Genomic DNA, 13,474 nt, shown 5'->3' on the forward strand with positions numbered 1-13,474 from the left:
AAGTTTATTCCCTGCTGAAAAGAGAAGAAAAGAAACACAAACGTTTCGGCTGGATGGATCACAATTTTCTTGTCTTAGAACAGATCTTGTTAAAATATGACGAGATTCATCAAAAACTCCAGATCAAATGAAGAGAAAACACTGTGTAAACATATTGAGAAGAAAACATGCCAGCTCTGACTTACAGTAGGTGAGCATTCCTGAACGGGGCTGTAATGGTAACTAAATTGGGCCATTCTCGGGTATTTTATGCCACCATTGTCTATTGCATTTTTGTGTTTTTTATTAAAGACACAATTTGCACACAAGGCAATATTTTATCCCAATTCCCCTTAGTTTAGTTTGCGAGTGACTCCACAACACTGAAGTAATAAATCTCTGCTGCGCGCAGGAGGCGAGCTGCTCTTTTAAAGTAATAATGACGTAGTCAGTCACGTGCCGTGGACTGGCCATTCACAACGCTGGAAACGAGGAAGCTCAGAGCACCCGGAAGTGAGAAAGACTCAGGTCAGTGGCTTAGGGGTTTATTGTTTCTAAACACGAATCACTCCGTTTATGACGCGATTAAGTTGTATATTTTTAGGAGCACAGTTTACATATGGTGTTCCACTGAGGGTACATTGTGTCTGAGGGTTTCTGTTGCATCTGTCGAATTCAGATTTGTAAGAAATCAGGAATAAGACTTGTACAAGAATAAGATGTTGTAGCAGCAGTTCAAATAAATCGCAAGATAAATATAAGTATGTACCTACATATATCATTTAAGTGTAGCAATACCAGTGTGTACACAAGGAATGGTACCGCTTGTGTGCTTAGTATTTCTTGTATCACATTTCTAAGTAGCTGTATTGTTGAGTCTAGCTAGGATGATGTACTGAGAATACCGTGTTGAGCATCTTTCCAAATTTAGGTCCTAATGCTACCCATTATGCTGACGGAAAAACAAATTATGCGTGGCTATAAGGGAATACAACTGTCAAGCTGTCGTGGATCAGTTAAATCTATATTGAGCATGGCTTGTAGTATCAGCATACTGTCGATGTTTGTAGTATGTGACATTTTTCACATGGTTTAATGAGGGTGGCCACTTGTTTTATATAGGAACCCTTGCGTGAAACGAATGGCGCAATGAGATACCTGTTCAGGCATGTGCGCACTCAACGTATCTCCTATCATTCCTTCTCATGCCGCTGAAATTGGTTAAAAAAAAAAGGTGAGAGGCTGAGAGGGGAATCTTTCCATTAGCAAGAACATGTCTCAGTTGCTTCTTCACCTGGTCTACTCCAGGGTTGCTTTGCACTTAAGGTCTAAGGACAATAAGTAATAAAGCAATGATCTGGTGGGATAAGTCAAGAAAGTAGAATGAGGTTGTCTACTTACGAGGCTTGAGAGCCAAGTGCTTCTTTGCTGAGCCCATTAGAATCAGATGGGAGCAGCCTTCTCTGCCTGCTAGTGCAGTGTGTAGCTACTACATGCTGATCAATTTAGTGGAATGTGACTGTAATTCTCAACTTCAGTCTTAGAATCATTGATTGCAAACAGATCAGGATGCCTTGTGTATCTAGGATTCTTTTCCTTTTGGATTCTGTCTTTTGTGCCTTATTTTTACCAAGCCAAAGGACATGAGCATTAATCATGCACGGTTTTAGACAAATCAATGTTTTTCCTTTAACCTAGGGGTGATTTGCATACTCACGTACACCTGCAATCCACATATTGAGAGGCCTTTACAGCAATTTGCAAATGAAGTAGTTTTTATTTTACGTATTTCAGACAAATATACAAGTATGTATTGTCAGCAGCCATATCACCCTGCAACTCATCACTGACAGCCCCAGTGAAGCTCAGCAGTGTGAGCCTGATCAGTACCTAGGTTAGAGACCTCCTGGGAAAAACTAAGGTTGCTGCTGGATAAGGTGTTAGTGGGGCCAGCAGGGGGCGCTCACCCTGGGGTCCATGTGTGTCCTAATGCCCCAGTAAAGTGAGGGGGACATTATACTGTAAAAAGGTGCCCTCCTTCGGATGAGACATAAAACCGAGGTCCTGACTCTCTGTGGTCATTAAAAATCCCAGGGTGTTTCTTGAAAAGAGTAGAGGTGTTACCCCGGCGTCCTGGCCAAATTTCCCACTGGGCTTTACTAATCATGGCCTCCTAATAATCCCCCTCTCTGAACTGGCTAAATCACTCTGCTCTCCTCCCCACTGAGAGCTGGTGTGTGGAGAGCGTTCTGGCGCACTATGGCTGCCGTCACATCACCCAGGTGGGGCTGCACACTGCTGGTGGTGGAGGGGAGTCCCCATTACCTATAAAGGGCTGTCCAGAAAAGCGCTATATAAGTATAAGCAGTTATCATTATGTATATTATGACTGTTTTTCTTTGATTGTATAGTAACAAAATCTAAAAGTGCTTTTAAGAAAGTGGGCTGATGCACTCTAGCAGTGATGCTACAGAGCTGCGCGGGGTTAGACATTGTGTTTGTCTACTGTAAGAGCTGTCCACGTGCTCTCGTGATGATTGTGCATGCGGCCAGGCCTCTATCTCTGTATCTCTCCCAGCGCTACACAGGTGTCCCATGGCAGAAGACAGTGGTTTTACAGATGTCGGGCCTTCAGAGGATCCGCCAGGCGTCAGGAACGGATTCCCCCCGCCGCCGCCTCCCGTGTACCGCTGCACCCTGACGCCCGAGCTGGTGGCCAAGGCCCGGGAGGAGCTGCAGGAGAAGCCCGAGTGGCGGCTGCGGGACGTGCAGGCCCTGCGGGACATGGTGCTGAAGGAGCAGCCCCGGCTGCGCACGCGCCTGGACGACGCCTTCCTGCTGCGCTTCCTCCGCGCCCGCAAGTTCGACTACGACCGGGCGCTGCAGCTGCTGCTCAACTACCACGCCAGCCGCCGGCTGTGGCCGGAGGTGTTCCGCGACCTGCGCCCCTCCGCCGTGAAGCACGTGCTGGGCTCGGGCTTCCTCACCGTCCTGCCCCGCCCCGACCCCCAGGGCCGCTTCATCTTGTGTCTGCAGCCCGGTACGTCTTCTCCCCGCGGAGTCGAACCGGACGAGCCCGGCAGAGCACGAAAATCAGGTTGTTGGAGAGAGAGATCACTTTATTGGCCATATACAGTTTCTTGTATCAGGAATTCGTCTTTTCGCAGACCCCAGCTTGCTCTCCATGAGACACACAGACAGGGAGAGAAGCTTGGGGTCACAGCGCAGGGTCAGACACTCATACGGCGCCCCTGGAGCAGCTGGGGTTAAGGGCCTTGCTCAGGGGCCCAACGGAGTAGGATTCCTCTGCCGGCCGCGGGATTTGAACCGGCAACCTTCCAGCCACAGGTGCAGATCCTTAGCCACAGAGCCACGGCTCCGCCCTGTTAGCCTGTACGAGTCCGCAAAAGTCGCAGTGCACCAATCGGCTTTTAAACAAATCAGCTTTTAAAGGGGACTGCAGCGCTATCTCTATATTTCAAGGTTAGAAAGAATCGGCATTGATGAGTGCATTTCAAACCACAGTGAAAGTAAAATGTAGGCAGTAACTTGTAAAACCTCCAATTTACATCACAAAATACATTACATTTCCTGGTATGGGCAGCGCCTTGTTCTGCGATTCAGAACGAGGCAACAAAACTTCCGGTGAGGTGATGCAGCCCTATTGCACTGTAAACGAGCACGCTTGTGAATACATCTCTTTTAATCCAAAAGAAATACTGCTCCAGACTTTAAGACAGTTTAGCCGACAAATGCTACTTGTTAACTCTGCATGCAGATCCCGGTGGAACATTTCTGCAGTGAAATGTCTGCTGCATTACATGAGTCATTCTGGAGACTAGTGAGCAGGAAGGGCCGCAGCGCGTGGCAATTCTTGGGAACTCGAATGCCAGTTTGCGACAACACGGTGCCCTACAGTACTTCCAGAAAGGTCACGATGTTTTGCTTCATTCGAAATTTGCACCTTTTTTCTAGAACATCGATGAATTTAGAATTGATGTTGTTACTGCGATTTAATAACTGGTCTGAGAAACTGGGGACTGCAGTTCCCCTTTAAGTAAAATAAGGTTTTTAAGTAAAGCAGTAATACTCTGATGATATTCTGTCTGTAGTGCCTTTGTATTTGGAAATCTAAGTGTTTAAACAGTTTTCTTTTTCACTCCACTTCTTTGTACTGTATGTCCTGTAAGCAACTCTTTTTTTGAGCAAAGACCTGGTGACCCTGACAGAATGTGATTTCTCAGTTTGTCTCAGTTCCAGAGGCACTCGGAGGATACGCTTGCTTTCTGGATTGGGTGTTGCGGAAGTCTGGTGTTCTGATGTTGATCTTTGCGTTCTTTTACAGGAAAGTGGAAGCCCAGTGACTACCCTTTTGTAGATAACGTCCGAGCCATATACCTCACCCTGGAGAAGCTGATTCAGCCAGAAGAGACGCAGGTTAACGGAATCGTGATCCTCGCAGACTACAACGGCGTCGGCTTGTCACAGGCCTCTAACCTGGGCCCTTTCTTGGCAAAGAAGGTTGTGGGCATTCTGCAGGTAAGGGACATCTTACAGAACGTTTTCTGTCGGCACTACTTGAATTAAACCTTAGAATCAGCAAAGTATTGTTGCTAAAATACGTCTAATTGAGACAGATCTTGTTCTGCTTGTGGCAAAGAATCAAACAGCCTTTTCAGTTCAATCATGCCTTTTCCACAACAAGTTGCACAAGTATGTGTTCTGGTTTTGTGACGTGTCCACGTTAGACATCTTGGATCAGTACACCAAACTCATTTCGCTTTTGATATGAGCCCGGTTTGAACACATGCTTCAGGTTGGAAACATCTGTAAGGACTACGTCATGTTCTGTCAGCAAACCTAAGCTTTCTTAGTTTTGCTAGCATGAACACATAAATTCCTCATTTTGTTTGTCTCGATAGTAAAGGAAATGGGCTCTTAACGGGTTTTCTCCTGTGTCGTAGGATGGGTTTCCCATTAGAATCAAGGCGGTCAACATCATAAACGAGCCCAGGATTTTCAAGGGGATCTTTGCAATCATAAAGCCTTTTCTCAAGGAGAAGATGGCAGAAAGAGTGAGTAACGGGCCAAGTTTTTGTTCTCCTTTATAAACTGCCATTTAAACAGGTTTATTTCTGTGCAGCCATGTTAGAGAGTGAACTTAAGACTTCTTTCTTCCCAAGATGACATTTGCCTTATCTCTTTGGCAGTTGCCCAAGTTGCATGAACAGATCATTCTTTCGTTAGTCTTCAGTTTGCTAACAGCAGGGCTGCAGAACGCGTCCTCCCACATTGCACGACGAAGAATTTTATCCTGCTTCAAAGATATTACCCCCCAAGCCAACTTAGGAGGGAGGAAAAAATACAAAAAAAAAACAGTGCCCAGATTTAGACGTGCAGACACCTGTGTCCTGTGTTTTCGCTCATATAAAGTATAAACACGTTCAACTGTCAATACATTGTGAATTTTCTGCAAACATACTGACCGCAATTTTCGACAGTTTTGTGAATGAAAGGAACATGTGCTGTAAAGAGTTTACAGATTCTGTAGCTCTGGCTAAATGGAAGTCAAAAGCAATTGAGCAGGCAGACTTTGTTTGCTGATTTTCCTGCGTTTCCTTGTTCGGGCTGTCCAATTACGCCATCAAGTGAGGACCGATCTTTTAATTACAAACTGTTTGGCAGATGATTAGGGCCATAATCTGAGAACCTGGTTATAGGTGTGATTCTTTGCGCCTGGCCAGCTAGATCAATTGTTTCACTCATTCCCACAGGGTGTGGATGAATCCCAACCCCTCCTCCCATCCATTCTCTGGGTTTGAGAGAGAACGTCCTTGGTCACTTGCTTCTTCACATTCTCCTGTAAAATCCTCTCAGAATAGGAGATTCAGGTAGAATCACAGCATAAGAAGATTCACGTAGCTTCATTGCTTTGGTTTACACAGATAGAATTGCTATGCTTCTGGGTTCATATGAGTATATGCTGAATTACAGTTTACCTCTATAATTATAATTGTAAACCCTTAATAATTAAGGGCTAAAAAGTTTCATTGTACTCAGACGTACCTGGATAAATATTGATGGTACCTACACTGAAAGTGTGCTCTTTAGGTGCTAATGAGATAAAGGATACAATTCCTTCGAAAACAGCTAGCATTGTGTATTTCAAAGCTCATGAACTTTACATTTTACAGTTGTAAATGCCGAGAAACAATGACATTTCATTGTAATGATGAGTTAAAGCAGCCGGAACAAATATGGCTGAATTTTGCTTTTTAAAGAGACATAAACTGGAATGAGGCCCAGCATAACACACATCTCAATTATGAAGAGACTGGAATGAGTACGAGCTTCCTGCGAGCTGATGAAGAACAGTCTGTGCCAGGAAATACTATACTAACTTAAAAACAACAAATAGCACCACTGCATAGTCTTTAATATTTACTACCACAGGTAAAGGGTTTTGTTCTTCATGCAGAACTGGGGCAATGCCTGCAATATGGAGGCTAACCTCGCTGAATACAGAGAAAAAGCAGATTTGCTGTAGGCTAGTGAAGAGGTCAGCACACTTACAGGACTACTTTCAAAGCAATTTGCCACAATGCTGAATTTATTCCCTTTTTTTCTTTTTCAAAAGAGAGCCCATGTCAAGATCCCAGTCATTTTTAAGGCAAAAACAGGAATGTTCCCTTTTGCCACACCCATTTTGTCTCACAGTTTGATTGGCATCTTCATATATTTATGAACACCTTCATCAGGTTAAGAGCCAGTGGGAGACAAAAAAAAAAATGAAAGTCTGCCTGTAGGGAATTATTACTATCCTGGTGCTAATTTGAACAACTTTAACACAATCAAACACCGTGGAAAGTAGTGTTCTTTTGTGTAAAGCAGTGGTGACAAGTGAAAAACTCCATCTCCACTATGTATTTGCTTGTTTGTTCCAGTACATTCTGCACGGGTCTGACCTGAACTCCCTGCACCGGAGCATCCCTCGCTCAGTCCTGCCGGAAGAGTATGGTGGCGTATCCGGGCGGCTGGACTCGAGTGTCTGGGCCAGAACACTGTTGGACTCGGAGGAGGAGTTTGTAGTGGCGTTTTGCCAGCCTGACCCACTGGAGAGCCTTGCTATCCCAGACTCAGTCCTCTTTGAAGGTGAACTTTCCAGCACCCAGTGTGAGGACTCCTACAGGGGTGTCCGCTCCCAGCTGTATTACTGTTACTGACGTGATCGCTGACCCTTGACCCAACGACCCTTGACCCAACCACCCTTGGGGTACTGTTCTCAAGTTGCAACACAAGCTGCTGGGTCACGACTAACCACGATGTTTTTAAGTGCCAATAACACACCGTTTTTCACGGATAAAAGCTAAAGGCCACCGCAGCACAATTTGTTTGCCATTTGCCAAATTAGTTTCTGAAATAAAACCCCAGTTTAAGTAAAATTGCTCAGTTCACTTCATCTTTACTCGTAAAGCTGCTGGGCAGATCTTAACGAGAAACATAAATGAGCAGCTGTGCAAATGTAACGTAAATGTCAAATGCTACAAGGCTTGGAGTAAGGGTACAGGTTTTAATTAAAAACATGGCACACAGCTGGAAGTTTCTAACACTGAAAAATACACGCTTTGCACATTCCGTTTTGAGATTTTATTATGACAGCCAGAATCATATTTTGAATTTTATTAGGAAGGAACATAATTTGATTTATGTTTTCATATATTTGGGGTACGAGTCATTCAACAAGGCAGAGTTTTGTTTTGAAAGTCCGGTATTGTGTACCAAACATTTGTTAAATCAGTTGGATCTGTTCTGTTCTGAAGTAAAAATGCTTCTTATGTGATCTTGATTTTAGTGTGGCTTCACTCATAGCAGTATGCTCCTTTGATAAATGTATGCCTGTGTCCCTAATGTTATTTTGTAGCATATTTCAATACAATCATTTATGTAGAATCATAAGTCTTTGTAATAATAAGTCAATTTAGAAAGCCCATGTCCTAAATCATATTGTGAGTGTTTGCTAACGTAGAACAGCACTCCCCCAGAGCAATAATAACATTGCTTGGTTTGTTTTTTTTTTGTTAAACATGAAATTGTATCTAAATTAGGGGATTTAATCAGTATTGTGCTGTGAGATTGTTCAATATTCTTAATGATTTTTAGAAATTAAGATTGTGTGGTTGCCAGGTTATTTTCTATGGTGTTGTTTTACCAAAAATTGAGAACTTCCTTTATAAGTGCTTTTTCCGAATTGGGAATTTCTCACATTTCTATTGAGATGAATGTGGTAGAAAAGTTTCCTTCGCTGCTGTCCTGCCAAATTAATGCTGCTTAGTACAGAACTGCGACAGCTGGCCTGGTTCTTCATGAGACCTCGCCACTATGGCAGCTGCCCTGAAATTGCACCGTGAGGTCTTTCTCCTGGAATTGAAAGTTAAGGGAAAGTTATTCAGTACATACTAGGTTGTGCAAACCTGTATTAACTAGGTCACAGAATATGAGACATTTTTCCAGCATTGGGTCAACTTTGAGTCAGCTCTCAGTAGTTGAAAATCTTACATGCAAGCTATGAGGCTCAGCTTTAGGGAACCACAACCTATACATAGATACTACCATGTGAAGTAAGGTGTTTGGAAGAACAGGGTTGCCACAATCATAAATGTACGCTAGAAAATTAGTTTCAACGAGCTTGGTTCTAGAGGAGTAGATGGTGTTCACCCTTCAGTAAATTGGTACTGACAGTTCAATCTCAAGAGGCTTATATGTTCAGCTGTACCTCAGCCACGTGGCTGGTGCTCGCCTGCCCAGATCCTCCCTACAGGAAAAACACAGGGGTGGTCTTGTATGTGGAGACTGGATTAAGTGGGAATTCAGGCTAGGGAACCCAGCTGATCTTCTGACCTCACTGTCACTCACATAATACCAGCTGTCTCACTCTGCAACTCACCACTGGCAGCCCCACTGAAGCTCAGCAGGTGTGAGCCTGGCCTATACCTGGATGGGAGACCTCCTGGGAAAAACTAAGGCTGCTGCTGGAAGAGGTGTTAGTGGGACCAGTTGAGAGTGCTCACCATGGCATCTGGGTGGGTCCTAATGCCCCAGTTTAGTGATGGGGACACTATACTGTAAAAAAGATGCCGTCTTTCAGATGAAACATATAACCAAAGTGTTGACTCTCCGTGGTTATTAAAAATACCAGGGCATCTTTTTAAAAAAGGAGTAGGGATGTGACTCTGGTGTCCTGGCCAAATTTCCGATTAGCCTTTACTAAACATGGCCCTGTAATAATCCCCATCTACAAACTGGCTTTATCTGTTCTCTGTTCTCCTCCACACTGATAGCTGGTGTGTGGGGAGTGTACTGGTGCACTACTGCTGCCAACACATCATCCAGGTGGGGCTGCACACTGGTGGTGGTGGAGGGGAGACCCCATTACCTGTAAAGCACTTTGAGTGGAGTGTCCAGAAAAGCTCCGTATAAGTTTAAAGAAGAAGAACATGGAAAATGGCCTGCTGTTAATGAAAATTGTTGTAGTGTTTCTACGGTCCGGTCAATACAGAACATGAAATGCAAATTAAATGTATTCTACCAAAGGTACTCAGAGACATGGAGGTTAAAAGTAAAACCCAGATGCTGTCGCCTTTTTATGGGTATATGGAGACTATGTTACAAAGGAAAAAGTGATCAAGGGAAAGTGTGTGTGTTCCAATGTATTTTCCTTTCAGTTTTGATTTCCTTCAGGTCTTGAATGAGGCCCTCACCCACGTTATCAATGTCAAGGTAAAGGCTTGTTTCTTAACAGAGACGTAGATAGCACTTTATTTCACTGTCTCGGAATAAGTGTGTACCTGTAAGAAAATAATGAAAATTCAGTTGTGCTGGGGAAATATCAATACTGTTAATTTTGGTTTTATTGTAATTACAGCAGCAATAATATGAAATGATGAGGTTGCCGTGGCAGTGGAAAATAAAGAAATTGGTACTGAGAAGGCTTCTTTTTTCCCCCCCGTTATTTTGTTATCGGTTTTGTGCATTTGCAAGTTTAGGCTCGCAGCCCTGAATCCTGCAAGTGAATGCAGGGCGGAAGGAGGGAGTGTAGACACCATGAGACCCTGGTTCACGGGTAGCAGAGAGAGTCCTGGCCAAACTGCTCCCATCCTCCACCCCAGCGTCGAGTCCCCAGCTTGGGGAATGTGGGGTTCAGCTGGTTAGCAACATGATCCAGGCATGAACGTCCGGTTCGTAGAGCTCAGCCCGGGCCTATCAACTGTACAAGGTGGGTACGGGGTCCCTGCTCAGCACCAAGATAAAAGGACAAAATTGGTGAGGCCAGATTGGGTGGACATATACTAAAAAGTATAATAGGCAGGCTTTATTTTGTCATGGTCGGGTATTGAGACCCTAGGAACTAGTAATTACTAATCAGGGTGTGAGAGCCAGGGCATTTATGCAATTTAAAGCAGTTATGATGTTTCTTGGGGAAGAAATTTCTACTCCAATGGACATTGCATTAAATAAACATCTTGCTCCCCTGTCATACTGGTTTAACACAATTAACAAATTTCTACTAATTAACCTAATGCGGCCAGGTCATTATCTGGCAAACATTTAACTTTGTTTAGAGGTTTTGGAAGCAAAGCAACCAGGTGATCCAGTGTGTCTGGAGGTCTGGAGCAGGCAATCGCTCTCCAGAGTGCTGGAATTGATTCCTGATTAGCTGCTCCCTTAGAAGAGTGAATCTTGACCTGTGGTACACAGGCATGATACGGATATGTGAAAGCTGTACCACTGGTATGAGGACAAGTTATCAGCTGATGACTGCTCTCTTCCTTCTTGAAAACGTGGTGTTAGAACTAGAAAAGGCTGAAAAATCACATCTTTAGAGAACAGGGTTTCTGGTTTGTATCTCATCTGTGCTGTTTTTTTTATTCATTGAACTAATTTCTCGATCAGTAGGCCCTCTTCCTTCTTGAAAACGTGGTGTTAGAACTGGAAAAGGCTGAAAATCGCATCTTTAGAGAACAGGGTTTCTGGTTTGTATCTCAGCTGTGCTGTTTTTTTAAATTAATTGACCTTATTTTTCCATCAGTAGGATGTATATTTTCCAACTCTCTAAATCCTGAAGTGTTCGACAGAGTTAGAAAACTGGCAGGATGATGCAGCTCCAGAACCGGAGTGTTCCTCCACTCGTTTAAGTAACCAGTTTATCTTTAAACCTTGTGCCTCACTATTTTCCTATAGTAGCTGCTGCACATTTCAAACACGCTGAAAAGGAGCAAGTAGACAGCATGGAGCAATGATCCACAGAAGAAGTCACAGGATTTTTTCAGGCAGCTCTAGCCTGCGGAGTGTGGAGAGTGAGAAACAGATCTGACCACCACAAAAAGGTAGGATTTGGTTAAGAGCCATTTAGATTATTAGCGCAGAACATTCATTGTTTTGCCAAATGTTACTATAAAGATCTATGTTGGACATATATGGATCTGTGTACTAGAGTTTTCTATAGCATTAAATTACCATTATGTAGTTTCTTTAAATATATTGTACTCGCATTTTGTGTGCTATTTATGTCTGCATCATGGTAATATTCTGTACCTGGAAGTCACTAGTTCAGCCCAGCTGTTAATGATTTTTAAGGGAAAAGCTGCATCTCAACTCCACTACAATTTAAGTGCTGCCCACAACTCTGTAGGTGTAAAGAGGTAATAAAATGGTCACCATTACCAAAATTTACATGGCCAAAATTGTATCGTGGTCTAAAGTGTTAAATTTGAAGTTTACAGCAAATATTTTATAATGCTATTAGATATGATATTATTGATTATTAATAGAAATTATATTATTCACATCCAGCTGAAGACAAAAAGCATTGGCATTCTCTCTGAAACACTGTTACTAATTTATTTATGATATGAAACATTAACTCCTCTAAGGATATATTTTGCAAGCATATTGATTATTATTATATTAATCATTGTTTATTCCCACGAGCTGTAATTCTAGGCAAATAAACTAAACACAAGAGTTGCCAATACTAAACATTAGCATAAATAATTGGTCAGGAATATCAGAACTTGCTAGGATGAAATTCGCTACAAACTATCCTACAATGAATACTTATATACAACATTGTTTCCAATGAAAGGGTGCCAAAGGGTGTCAGAGCTGTTTTCTTCTCATTCCTGAGTTAATAAATTGAATCAGGTAATGTTTCGAAGTATTCAGTACCTGGGACATGACAGCAATGAAAATGTAAATTCCATTTCTTTCTGGCAAACCCACAGTACAGTGAACACCACAGAACAGTATTGCACAACTACATAAGAAAAACGGTTATAAACTAAAAGAAAACATTTGGACCCTATACAGTAGTGTGCTTAATTATCCATCCATTTTCTAAGTACATGTTTGCTGGGGGCACTGGAACCTACCCCAGCAAGCAACAGGCTCTAGGCAGGATTCACCCTGAATGGGACAAGAGTCCATCACAGGGCACACACAGACACACACACACACACTCACACCAGGACCAGATTTTACAGAAGCCTGTTAACCTACCAGTATGTCGTTGGACTGCGGGAGTAAACCGGAGCACCAGGAGGAAACCCATGCAAACTTGAAGGGAACGTGCAAACTCCACACATACAGCATCACAGAAACTGAATCCAGGGCTCCAGCGCTGTGAGTCAGCAATGCTAACCACTGTGCCATTCCCCCGCCCGTTTCCTTAGTAACTAGAAGCTAATTGATACAGAGATCACATACAGGTGCTGGGAGAAAGAAAGCCCGAGTTTTGATTTCAGCAACAAGGTTGAAAACGTAGTTGAGAGACATTTCACTTCCCAGATAGTCTACACCTGTATCCTCCTGGGTTTGTGTTTCACTCTTAATCCCAAAGAAGTCCACTGGGTTGATTGTGCAGTTATGCTCCAGAGTCACAGTCTATTTAGGTTTTCATTCCTCCTGAAGTGATTGCACTGAGCTAACCTTTAGTTTAATGGTTGTAGTTTTACAGTCTTCAGCTGTTGTTATTGTTGATGAAGACCTATGAAACCTGTTGGACTGTGGGCCTAGGCATATCACACAGGTTGGAGAAACACTCCATGTCACTAAATCATTTAACATTGTTTAACCATTCAGAGTATTTCTGAATAGATCATTTTAAGAGATTTATATGAACGTTTACAAATGCATTGTGTTGTTTTCCTCATGAAAGATGACAGATCTGAGATCTGGCACTGTGGTCAGTGTTTCATGAGATTGGTGGGAGACATGAGCTCAAACAACAGAGGCCTGAGAAATGATAAGATTGCTGCGGTCAATGAAGCAGGAGAGAGCAGCAACTGACTTGAAACGGAGGTATGTAAAAGAAATTCAGGAAGATGAAACAATGGGTGGGAGGAAAAAATATCTGGCAAAGAAACTTGGTACTGGACTGCAATTTGTAGGGATCATGGTGACAGAGTGGCAAGCACTGCTGCTTCGCAGGGCTGGGGAC

At 43.1% G+C, this 13,474-nt stretch overlaps 1 protein-coding gene across 1 annotated transcript; it reads left to right on the forward strand.

Moving 5' to 3' along the window:
• The first annotated feature begins 470 nt into the window (after nt 1–470).
• On the forward strand, nt 471–9,962 carry ttpal (tocopherol (alpha) transfer protein-like). Its single transcript, XM_088937562.1, has 5 exons — nt 471–507; nt 2,558–3,019; nt 4,325–4,518; nt 4,944–5,054; nt 6,924–9,962. The coding sequence occupies exons 2-5, from the start codon at nt 2,575–2,577 to the stop codon at nt 7,200–7,202; spliced, it is 1,029 nt and encodes a 342-aa protein (XP_088793688.1). The 5' UTR covers nt 471–507; nt 2,558–2,574; the 3' UTR covers nt 7,203–9,962.
• Nucleotides 9,963–13,474: the final 3,512 nt, after the last annotated feature.

Source organism: Atractosteus spatula, chromosome 19 (assembly GCF_055471065.1).
Source record: "Atractosteus spatula isolate fAtrSpa1 chromosome 19, fAtrSpa1.hap1, whole genome shotgun sequence".
NCBI classification, from domain to species: domain Eukaryota; kingdom Metazoa; phylum Chordata; class Actinopteri; order Semionotiformes; family Lepisosteidae; genus Atractosteus; species Atractosteus spatula.